Below are 12,387 nucleotides of genomic sequence, written 5' to 3'. Positions count from 1 at the left end.
AGTTTCATAATTACATTATTTACAGCGACCTGGATGAATATCTGCTTGCAAATGCGCAAATAAGCTGATTGTAAGACTCTTACTTCCGGTACCAAACAGAGCTCAGGAAAAAAAAAGGAATTCTTTGATATGATTGGTCATCATGATTGGAGGACTTCAGTTTCTGCGAAGCAGATGCATTCCGTCAATCCTAGCCAGCCCCGCCCCACAGATAAAACCTGCCCCCTTATTTCAATATAAGATAATGAAATAAAAGCAGCTTAAAATGAAAACAGAGTTGGAAAATAAAAGTCACTGAATAACAGTCAGTAAATTATAAAATAAATAAAGTAATTCATACATATTTAAATAACTACAAAATCTTGAAATATTATGAAATAAAATAAAATTAGTTTTAAAATGTTTTTTGATGGGGGTATTTATTTATTTAGTGGAATATTTATTGAAAACTTATCAATAGAAGCATTTATTTAATTAATTTTTAATGAAAAAGCTCTCCATAGTAATGTTTTGATGACGGTAATTGATTGAAAATATGTTTTTTGTGAATTCCTTTAGAAAAAAATTTGTTTTAGCCCAAACAAAATATGGGAATATCTTTCCGCACTTAAAATTAGACACACTAGAGGGAAAACTTATAGTTTCTCACAGTTTTTAAATAGATCTTTTTTAACCAGTCTCTTTAATGTGTCCTTTTCACTTGCTTTTACTGTTTCTTTTTAAATTTGAACTCAGCTGTAGTCCTCTCCTGTCTCTGTACTTCATGAAAGCACAACAGCAGTACAGAAACTGCTGCAACTGCTTCCTACTTCCAGTGCGGTGTGTCCCACTTTGCCAGCTCTTCCTGTCAAACTTAGGTTGATAGCTTCTACTAGCCACTGCAAGTGTTTAAAGACACAAAGAGGCCCCTGTAACTGAAGATGGGACTCATGGTCCTTTAATGGTATCCTGTTTTAGGTAAAAGGGTGCATTTTAGAGGCTGATGTACCACTGATTCACTATGTTAAATTAGTACGTTTGTGTGTATGAATAGGATCACGTGCTTAACCTTGCAGCCCTTGCAATTATTAGGGTGACTAATTAATTCCTATTTAAAAATTATGTAAGATTCCACAGCCTAGCACTAATGTCTGCTTGAAAGGACTGAATGATGAGTTTGACTTTTGGTTTTATAGAAGCAGCTTAATAAAATGGGATATTTGCAAATACATTTCTGGAATAACTAATTTCAGGTAAAACCTGTATACACATTTATTCATAAAGAGCAATGTAATTTAAACATTAATTCCTGTTCATTTAATATTTGCTCACAGTAATGAAAACCCAGGATTCATATCCAAGGCTAAAAAAAAAGATATTTTGGCCTTCCGAGATATAGCAGTACGTCACTTCTACCCTTCATACCTCTTCAACCTTTCCCAAAGTTATAAGCTATGGCTTCTTTTTCTCTTCTAATCGTCTGAAATGAAGTAAAGCAGCATTAAAAAAAAAACAATGAAAGGCTAATTTAAAGGAGACAATTGTAAAAGATCTAAAGTGTTCAACAAAAGGAAGACTCCTACCATTCAAATACACACACGCACCCTTGGATTCCTTTAAAGCCTAAGCGTGGTATTTAGTGTAAATAACGTGACGCGTTTGATGGTGACAGAATTAATGACAATGTTCAGTCCAAATAACAGAGGGCTCATTTCCGTCTGGCCTGATGTCTGTCTGCGGGGTGGGAGGCACCTCATTTGGCGGGGATGGCATTTTTTTGTGTGCGTGCATATGTGTGTTTCATGTATGCGTTGGAATAATTAGAAAAGGCGAAAAAGAATGTACAACACAAAATTTGCATAATAAAAAAAGCAGTGAATGATTACTGTGAATTTTCTTTAGCCTTTTATTTATCCTTCCAGCTAAGTATTGCAGGGTCTCCTTGAATTGTATTAGTAAACATGCCCCAGTTTTAAGCATTTTCAGGCATATGGAATATATAATTTTTCTTTATTTCTATTGATCACTTTGCTTAAACATACTTCTCTAAGCCTTTGCCATTAATATTTGCTGATTATCATCATTCGGATCATTTACTTTTGCGTAACCTCCTCACTCTACTGAAAGTAAAACCTCTTTTAGACAGTTCTTCATTGTTTTTGAACAAGTTACCTCTCAGTTCCCACTCCATGACTCAGTGTTACTCACCATGCCCCCCCATTGTGTGTAGAAAACCACCTACTTCTGCTTCGTAAGGTACCAGCTTCAAAGGATAAATGCTTATTGCCTTCCAGATATCTTGTAATGACCTAAAGAGGTGAGGCGGCTGTTGTGACTCCACAGACAATTACAAAATGTGGGATTGGAAACAGTTGTGAGCAGACATGCCAAGGGAAGCAGGTGATATGCTTGTTTTGTTTGGTAAGTGTGTGTTGCAGCATTTACAGTAACAGCTTCAAATGAAACATGACTGTCAGTGGAAAATATTTCTGTATTTAGTTTCCCTCTGCCCAGCAGCTGAATAACTAACACACATATTTTAAGCTGTGCTGTGAGGAAACAACCGATGCTTTTATCTGTTCTGATTGATTCTGATTATGACTCAAATATCGAGATGTCAGAATAGTGATGTGCCGGTGGACATCTGTGTCCTGGAAACTTGCTTTTTTTTTTTTACACCTTTTACGTGATCTCTGACAAACATGTCTCTGGTCAAGCATACCTGATTTAAACAAAAGCAATACCTTGTCAGGGTACAGTCAAATTTGGCAGAAACCCTTTATGATTCAGCAGGGAAACCCCTGAAACAGACAGGACAGTGGGCCCTGGGGATCAGGGTGGAGAAATACCGGTTGTCATGGTTTCCAAAAAAATATTTTGTTTATTATCTGTTTTATTTTATTTTATTTACTTTTTGGTGTATTAGTAAAGGAATATTGTGTAGGGAGCAACTATATCTCTGTGTATCTACATATCTAACTTTGCTTCCCCCTCTTTTAACAAAAGTTTCTAACAAAACACTTGAAGGGTTTCAGACAGCTTCTGGGACTCCAGGTTGTCATGCAGGGTAGACCCTCCAGTAGCTTGAAATTAGAGCACACCAAGAAGGCATAACATGCATTGCATGCATTATGTTCTATATCTAACCTGCTGACTCCTTCTTCATATCTACATTCAGTCACTGATGCCGATTTTATTTGTGAAAGCTTATATGTAAATGAAATGGCCACAGCTTGATTGGTGGTGAAGATCAGCTTAGTGTAGGACTTTCTGTAAAATGTTCAAAGTATTCAACCCTTCTTGGAAGTCTGTCTTCAGCAGGGGTCACCAAAGCAGTTTCTGCAGGCACCATGGGTCCTCAAGGACTGCAAGGATTGCCCTTAGAGTCTCTTGGAAACAGCATCACCAGTGGCTGTAGTTTGACATTTTATTTTATTCTGTTTTTTCTTTTTTTTAATGACACCTGCATTTATATATAGATTTCAAAATGACATCTTAAGGAAAATTAGAAATGAAAAGAAGCATGACCCATGGACTACAAGGTTTAGGAGCGTGTTTATAATGATTTTGACCATTTTAGTAGAAGTACATTTGTAAGGGCCAATGATGCTGGACAGGGAGGCCAGACTCTTAAGGTCTGGTTATCCTCCCGCAGCAGTGTGTCGCAGTGAGAATGTCGCAGATATTTTTGATTTATGCGCAATATTGAAGTGTGGTCTGCGCTATGTTATTTCACGCCAAAATGCAAGCGGGACAATCACAAACTAGCTGTGGATCTAGATACGGACGAGGCGGTGAAGAAGTTGGGGCAAGTATGTGTAACAACAGAGGGACATGAGGACGAAGAGTTGTTTTTCCCAATGCCGGTCATACAAACAAAAAAAGCCGGTAGGGTACCCGACAGGAAATACGGATAGTGTAGAGCTGATATAGATTTGACCAATCAGAGGCCTTCTGTTTGCGGCACTGTCTGCACTAACCTACAAATTGGGAGAGGTGTAGCAGAGTTTGTCCCAAAGGTCTTTATCAGATTCAAACTCTCTCATCCATGCTGTTATGGACAGAGCTCTGGTGCATGTGTCCAAAATCTCTTGCTATGCCGCCATGGCGGCTGCTGGTCTACAAAAGAGGGGAGGTTCAGTGATGTCAATTGAATTCAAATTTAATGTATTGCCTTGACAAATGTTAAAACAGTTGCAAATAGCTGTTGTGAATCACTATAAAATTCTATAAAAACCACACAAGAGACAGAATGATTTGTGTTTCCTTCCTTGTCTGAATCTTTTGAAAAAAAAAAAAAAACAGTCAGTAAAATCTTTTAGTGTGTTCTGCCAATCAACAGCGAACAGCCAACTTCAAGATGGAGTTATGGAGTTATTCAGTCTGAACCCTACTTTCTCACTGGTTGCTTTAATGCACTGAGGCTCAAGCCTCAATAGGAATATCATGGAGACTGACATGCAGGCTTAACAGCTCATTAAACAGCAACACATTCCTGAAATGAAGCACATTTTAATGATGTTTAATGCAGTTTAATGACCACATTTATGAATTTTAATGCATATTTGACTTAAGTATTTTACAGCATTTACAAGAGAGTTTAAGTTTTTTGTGAGCAATCTCCACTGGTATGCAGAATCAATAATTAAATTAAATGCTATAACCAGCTCTTGAAAACACTCAGACAAGTAGCATTGTCCTGGCAAACAACAAACCCAGACATAAACATAGGAATGCAAGATGGAAGAAACAGATTCTTCGCTCCAGTGAAGGCCCTCCTTACGCTCTTGAGTCCAGTGGTTTCTATCACTGCATTCAAAGCCTTTCATTGCACTTGGTGATGCATGGGTTGGATGCGGTCAGGTTATGGAGCACGAGAACTAAAAGCTGCTTTTTTTAATGTTGGGTTCTGGCTCTGGGTATTCAGATTAGGCTTGATCCAGAAGAGTGAGCCTAAGTATTTCAAAATCTTAATCTATGAGATACGAGGAGCCAGAGGAAGAATTAGGGCTGATGTGCTCTACTTTCTTAGTTTTAGTGACGACGTGAGCAGCAGCATTCTGGATCAGCTGCAATGGTTAAACAGACCTGTGAAGCAACCTTTGTAGTGATCAACTATGCTGAAGACAAATACAGAAATCTGTTTAACAAGGTCCTCATGAGACATTATTCTTTTAATCTTTCTATGCTACAAAAATAAAATTGATCTTTAGTCTTTGTTTTTGACAACTTATGCTCCTTTCTCCAGCCAGATATAAAGGTAGAGCTGCATTTCAAACCTCTATTGTGACATAATACACAGTAAATTGCTCAAGTGTTCGAGGAATTTCTGTAACCTGGTGGTTTTCTTCTCACAGATACATAGTGCAGGAAATAAGCTACTTTCTCAAACAGCATGAAAATGTGTCTCAAATCGGATCTTTTTGGCCATATGAGACATAATTGACATTTTAATGGCTGTCTAAAGAGCTCAGTTCTGATCTTTTCATTTCATTCCGTGATGAGCCACTTCTGTATGTGGTAGAAAATCGGGTAAGTTTCCAGCTACACGTCCAGATATACTTCACTACGGCAACAGACAACTGGCTGCTCCACTAAAGCCGTCCTACCCTGGATTCTCATTGCTCTAAAGTTCAATGAAACACATAATAACTTTTACAATTGATCTTTATTGATCTCACATCGAGGAAATTTATCTCAGCATTTAACCCATCCCCTTGGGGAGCAGTGGGCTGCCATTGTGCGGTGCCCGGGGGAGCAGTGTGGGGTTAAGGGTCTTTCTCAGAGACCCAGAGTGGCAGTCTGTGGGAGTGGGGTTCATACTCAGAACCTCAGGATTCCAAGCTCTATGCCCTAATCACTAGGCCGCCACTACCCAATCACACATATACAATAAGATCCACTATTACATTGTTTTTATTTTATTTTAGGTAAGACAAGGTTCCCGCGGGTCCTTAAAAAGTCTTAAAAGGCATTGAATTCTTCTAAATAAAACTAGGGCCTTAATTGGTATTAAAATGTCTTAAATCAGTCTTTCGTAGGTCTTAATTTTTTAAAACATCATAAATAGGATTATTTTTATTACGATTTATTTTTATAATCTAAATAAAACGTTAAAATTGACAATTTCTTTTTATTATTATAAAAAAAAAATAACTGCTCCCCATTATTGGTTCCTTCCTGATAGCGGAACCAATTAAAGCGTTGTTGCGGCCGGGACATTTGGGAGATGCACCATTAACTTTTTTTCTGGAAAACATGAGCAAGTTTAAATATAATGAAAATTTGCTATCCAGCCAAGAGTTTTCTCCATGGCTAAAACCAGTACCAGGGAACATACATGAGGCACAGTGTATTTTGTGCAAGAAGCGATTCAAGCTCTGAACGATGGGAATTAAGGCAGTGGAGTCGCACATGCGAAGCACTAAACACAAAGCCTCAAAATCGAGTTACAGAGAAACAGCCGGTATTTCTCAGTTTTGTTCCACCCTTGTCTCTGCAACGCCTCCACTTATCACCAAATCAAACATACTAAGAAAATGATACAAAGAAAAATAGCTGCAAAAAGACTTAGCACTGGTTATGTTGGGGCTTTAAAACTGATTTGTTTTGTTCCCTGCTAAAACAAAGTTTGTGAATTCAGTTAAATAATTTTTAAAATATATCCATCATTTGTTTGTTTTTAGCTTTATTCCTGTATGGAAAGGTTTTCAAAACTTGAAACATTAGTGCAGTGGTTTATGTTATAATAAACCTTTGGGTTAAGTTGTCACAAGCAGGTTTTTCTTGTGTTTCTTGTGAATTTGGTCTTAAATTTTTATTTCAAGTGGCATTAAAAAGTCTTGAATTTAACTTGCCTTATGCTGTACGAACCCTGGTAAGAGTCATACCCATTTTCTCTAACGGATGGCATTAAAATGTGTCAGGTTTCTATTTTTCTTTGTGCCTAATTTTAATTTTCCTGTCACTGATCTCGGTGTCCAGTGGAAATGCTTTCTCTCACCTCACTCTGTTTCTGGAAGCGACCATGGATTGACAGTGCTTTATTCTCCTCCATTGTTTTACCTTCAATTAGCTGGATTGATGTTCCCCACATCAATTAAAGGCCATCTTGAGTTCTGCTGCCCTTTTCCATCAGCGAGAGCAGGTGATATCTTTTCACCTAAATCCTAATGACACCTCACTCTCTTTGTATTGCCATGTGCTGCTGTGCCAGCTAAGGTGTCATGCCAGCTGAAAAGAAAGTGTCTTCATCCAAATAGTATCGTGCTTCTCTCCTTAGGGATCAATAGATCTTTTTTGTCTGCTCATCGGCTCTATAATTCATGGCCTCCTATTTAAAAATTCAACGAAGTAGCTGTCACTTAGCACACTCTCTCTGCTCTGGCCCTGGATTATGATCCCGCACGAAAGGCCATGCTTCCTGTCAGTGACTCAGTCTTTCTGCGTAACCTGAGCCCAGTCCTCGCGCCTTTGCTGCCACCTTCCTCTTGCTTGTTCTCGCCTGGCTCTGTGGTGTGCAGTTACCTCCCTGACACTTGAGCCAGGTCTTTGCAGGTTTCCTATCCTCAGCTCCTTGAATAGGCCCTATAGTGTGTCAAACTCTCAGTTTGACACCTCAGGTTGGATATCAGGCTGCATCATGGGATGGTTCTTTTCTTCTACCATTGATCTTTGTCGGTGGGGTGGAGCAGAAATCCTACCATGGTTTACAGTATAATTCAGTGGTTACCATATTACAAATGTTTTGAAGGTGGCAAAACATATTGAAGTACAGAAACTCATGCAAACGTTTTACTTTTATGCAAATGAATACTAGCTGGTTGCTTTCCAGATGTATTAATCTAACTAGAGAGCTTGTCTCTTCAACTGTTTTTTTTTTTTTTTTTACAGTGTCCTGTCTGGCAATGTGGCAATAAGAATAATTGTCTTGATGCCAAAAAGAGCCCAACAGATTTTACTTTCACAAGTGGAGCAGTATGGCAATTGCCATATTGCTCCACTTGTTTCATGCATATAAATTGCTTTATTATAATTATGCAGGGAGTTTTACAGTTTATATGGACACTGCAATGTAAATAGAGCAACTATTTTTAATGCAATTAATACATTAAAACAGATATATTTATATTTACTATCATGAGATTTCTATTTAGTTTAAATTATCTTATGAAACCTAATTTTTACTTAGTTTAGAATGTTAACTTGACACTCTTTTAAATGGTTTGTTTTATAAATTTCAACTTTTTCCTCCTGATACATTATGATCATTAGCAAATTTGTATCTATTTGTAAGAAACTGTGTTTAGAGGAATGGTTTAGGGTGGTCCAAACTGCCTCAATCTAAATCACGTGTTCCCGTCTGCTCATTCTGACTGAAGAAAACTGACCCGATTGCATTTATCTGAAGTAAAAGGCAGCAGCTCTACACTTGGAAACAGGATAAAACTTTGATGGATGTTAATTTCCTCACACCTCCTCATATTGTAATGGAAGAACAGTAATAGCATGAGGTTCCAGACATGTGGCTTAATTATGGAGAGCAGTGCTGCTCAGCCATCCTTAGAACCTGGACTTATATTTATATATATTTAGAGTCAGAAGACTCTAAACCAACACAAATCTATCTGTATGATTTGTTTCTGTAGCACAAATGGAAATGCAGAATTTTATTTTTTTAGGTGTATTCTGCTCATATTTGGGTTCTTATATTCTGATTTAAACCTGGGGCAAGTAAATCCTTTGTCAAGATCAGATTATTTGATGTTTAACCCAAATGGTGAATTTTATTATTTTTTTTAATTCAATTAAAGAATTGTTTTTACATTTAAACATATGTTATATTTCCAGAAGTATTGTCAAATCCCCAATATGCAGATTGTGGATTACATTTGCTGGACTTTTATATAATGTTAAATTATGTTCATACAGTTAATAAAATATAAACACTGGATTAAAAGAACAAATATATAAATTCTCACTCATCTCACCACAATGGACCCAAAGAAAACCAACGTAAGATGATAATATAAAGAACAGGTATGCGAGACGTGGTTAGTACTGACCAAATATTCACTTTACTGATCTAATGTTCTATTTAAAGCCTACAAGTGCACTACTATAGTGAAATGACACATGATCACAGTTCGACCGTGCAGAGTCACTCCGCTCTGATAATACTGCAGGTGCAAAAGGCAGTTGCTTTTTTTTTCTGTTTACTGCAAAAAGCATAAATCAGATTATGGTTTGTTATCCATGGTTGAGTATCCGAAGAGAACCCGCGCATGCACAGGGAGAGCATGCAAACTCCATGCAGAAAGACCCCTGGCTGGGATTCGAACTCGGAACCTTGTTGCTGCATTGCAGCATTGCTAACCACTGTTTCACTGTGCATTTTAAACTGATCTATATTATAATAATCGGATAGCCCAAAATGCTTAAAGGAGACTTTTTTACGAAATGATATCATGTGAAACTCAGACTTTTCCACTTGAGAAGTTTTTACATCAAATGCAAAGGTTTTTTATTTTTATTTTATTTTTTTTTTACAATTTTCGTATAATTACTGCTGAGTGGGTCGCTCTGTCAGCTAAAGGCATGTTTTAGCGTTTCTATGCTCCAGTTAACGATGAAGCGATTTCTGAATTAGTTGACAATTATTTTAATAAGCGATTAACCATGATTAATCTGATTAATTGCTTCAGCCCTAATGGTAATACAAGTCTCTACATTTTGAACAATTGAAACGCATCTTGTTGAATCAGGTGTGGATGTTGGATGTGGTGTCATTACGAGCTGCCACTGCCACTTTGTCTGCTCCTTTTATGACATATTAAACTTTAGTTTGTTATCTATTGGTTTATGACTATTTGTAACTGATTAAAAAAGTTTTTAATTTTCTAAAGTTATGTTTCATGGCACATTTTCAAAGTGAATGTCGTCATACAGCTGTGGAGATTTTCATCTGGTGGTTGTTGGTACTTTCACAAAGTTTATTGCACTGTAAGCCATGGGATGATGTGGTTAAGACTAAAACACTCTATCATTGTATTTCTTAGAATATTTGATAGCTGTTTACTTGTTACATCACGACCCACTCCGTTTACAGTTTGCTAGTGCTTCTTCCCAGGGCACCGATGTAGGAAACACTTAGCTTCTTTTGCAGAACACAAATAACTTGGGGGTTGGTGGTGATCACAGTTCAAAGACTCGTCATAGTGAGAACATGTCTCATTCTGTAACTCTGTACACTGTAAAAAAAAGAAAACAAGATTATATTGATTAGGCAGATATCATCAGAGATCAAACTCCTTATAAGTTTCAGTGCATTTCAGGTATAGAAACTTTTGAACACCATCTTATCTAATAGTTCTTCCTGTCAATTACCAAAGAACAGCTGAATGTTACAGATACTTGTTAGGAACATTAAAATCAATGTCACAACGTCAATGACGTCTAATAGATCTGTCTCACACATCAGGAAAGCTTTGGATTCATCTTTCATGGACTGATTGATTATTCTGTTCTTTCCCTTTAAAAAGCTGAGGATGCCAGCTGAGCTTTTAGTCTCAGTAGAGGCTAACATCTCTGCCAACCACACTCTAAAGTACCAGATAATGAGTCCCAGACTGATTCTAAGCAATAAAACATCTCGGCGTCACTTGTGAAATCTGTAATATCAATGCAGATTGCTTAATATCACATTTTAAACATCCGTGCTCATCAAACCACCACATCACCAGGTTTTCATCCAAGGCCTCTTGCGTGCATCCTGTTGTGGATTCTTTTACTCCCTAACCTTCCAACCTCCATTAATCATGTGTAAAATTTCCCACAGAGTTTAACAGAAAGCTGAAGCTTTTACTGGATATTTAGTTATTCCCTCCCCCTAAATACCTATATCGATTTTACATGTTGACTGGAGGGGAAAATATTTTAATTAGATGTTTCTAGATGTTTCTATTACAAACTAAAAACTTCAATGTTTTATTTGGATGTTATGTGACACCAACTCAACGTAGCACATAATCGTAAAGTGGACTTTTATCTAAATGAATTAGATTCAGTGCAATCAGTTTTTTTTTTCTTTTAGGGAAAAAGGAAAACAAATTTATATATATACATATATTATTTTTTATTTCATTTTTAAAATACCTTTTATAATTATTAAAAGTATTTCTATAGAGTAAAGAGTTGGTCTTTGTATGTTTATTTGCTGTACTCTGATTACAGACGCTGAGCGACAGGCCTTTCATCCAGAAACTTTTTCGTCCCGTTTCACCTGAAGGCAACGCACACACGCTTGGCGACCTCCTGAAGGAGATGTACCCAGATGCTTTGACAAATGATGGTAAGCCGACCATCAAGGCTTACCAAGGCTTAGCCTCTTAACTAATGCTAAGTACAATAAAATTATCTGAATTAACAATATTAAAGGAAAATTCCGGTTTTTAACACTTTTAGCCCATTTTCTGTAGTGTCCAGGATGAAATCGAATGATCGACACCAAAATTTTGACGATTGGTCCTGTCTCTGCTATTTGGCTCATGCAGAATCCCCCCCTGGCTGCTTCAGAATGGCTTCCATAGTGCATGTCCGATAATGTCCTTAAAACAACCTTAAACGTTCTTTTTTTAAAATATGCTACTCACCGGGTCGTCAGCGCTGTTCAATGACGTTCCAAAAAAAGTTTTGTGAAGAAAAACCGTTCCTGTCTTGTTTTATTTAGCATTTTGTAAATCCCAGAACTATTTTTTCCGATACATCACAACCGCTTATAAACTTCCGCTTCCCGTTCGAATCTGAAGCGTTGCGCACTCCAGACCACTAGTTGGCGACGGTATCCTCTACCGTCAAGCTCAAAGTCCAATATGTCCTCCTCAAGAATCCACCTTTCGTATTCCATTTTCAGAGTTTTTTAAATTGTTTAACAGAGACGTTAGCACCTCGACGTCGGAGTACACAGAGTGAAGCAGAAACACTTGGGCCTTGCGAAAAGACTACAACTAAGCGTATACAGGCCCCATTTCCGTTTCCGGTGGCGGAGGGATATTGACTATTCCAACAGAACTCAATGGGATTTACAAAATGCTAAATAAAACACTACAGGAACGTTTTTTCTTTACGAAACTTTTTTTGGAACGTCATTGAACAGCGCTGACGACCCGGTGAGTAGCATATTTTAAAAAAAGAACGTTTAAGGTTGTTTTAAGGACATTATCGGACATGCTCTATGGAAGCCATTCTGAAGCAGCCAGGGGGGGATTCTGCATGAGCCAAATAGCAGAGACAGGACCAATTGTCAAAATTTTGGTGTCGATCATTCGATTTCATCCTGGACACTACAGAAAATGGGCTAAAAGTGTTAAAAACCGGAATTTTCCTTTAAAGGAATAGTACACCCAAAAC

The 12,387-nt window shown here is 37.5% G+C and overlaps 1 protein-coding gene across 1 annotated transcript in view; it reads left to right on the top strand.

Annotated features, from left to right (window-relative positions):
* The window catches only part of atg5 (ATG5 autophagy related 5 homolog (S. cerevisiae)), a 63,543-nt gene that overhangs the window by 15,717 nt on the left and 35,439 nt on the right, over positions 1–12,387 (top strand). Inside the window, exon 7 of the mRNA XM_038282490.1 lies at positions 11,212–11,329. Within this exon, the coding sequence (XP_038138418.1) occupies positions 11,212–11,329 (118 nt within the window). The remainder of the gene's footprint in view (positions 1–11,211; positions 11,330–12,387) is intronic.

The sequence above is a fragment of the Cyprinodon tularosa genome, unplaced genomic scaffold, assembly GCF_016077235.1.
Source record: "Cyprinodon tularosa strain WSP-4 unplaced genomic scaffold, ASM1607723v1 ctg184, whole genome shotgun sequence".
Lineage (NCBI taxonomy): Eukaryota > Metazoa > Chordata > Actinopteri > Cyprinodontiformes > Cyprinodontidae > Cyprinodon > Cyprinodon tularosa.
The sequence above is the reverse complement of the archived record's forward strand: the minus strand, read 5'-3'. Positions and strand labels throughout refer to the sequence as shown.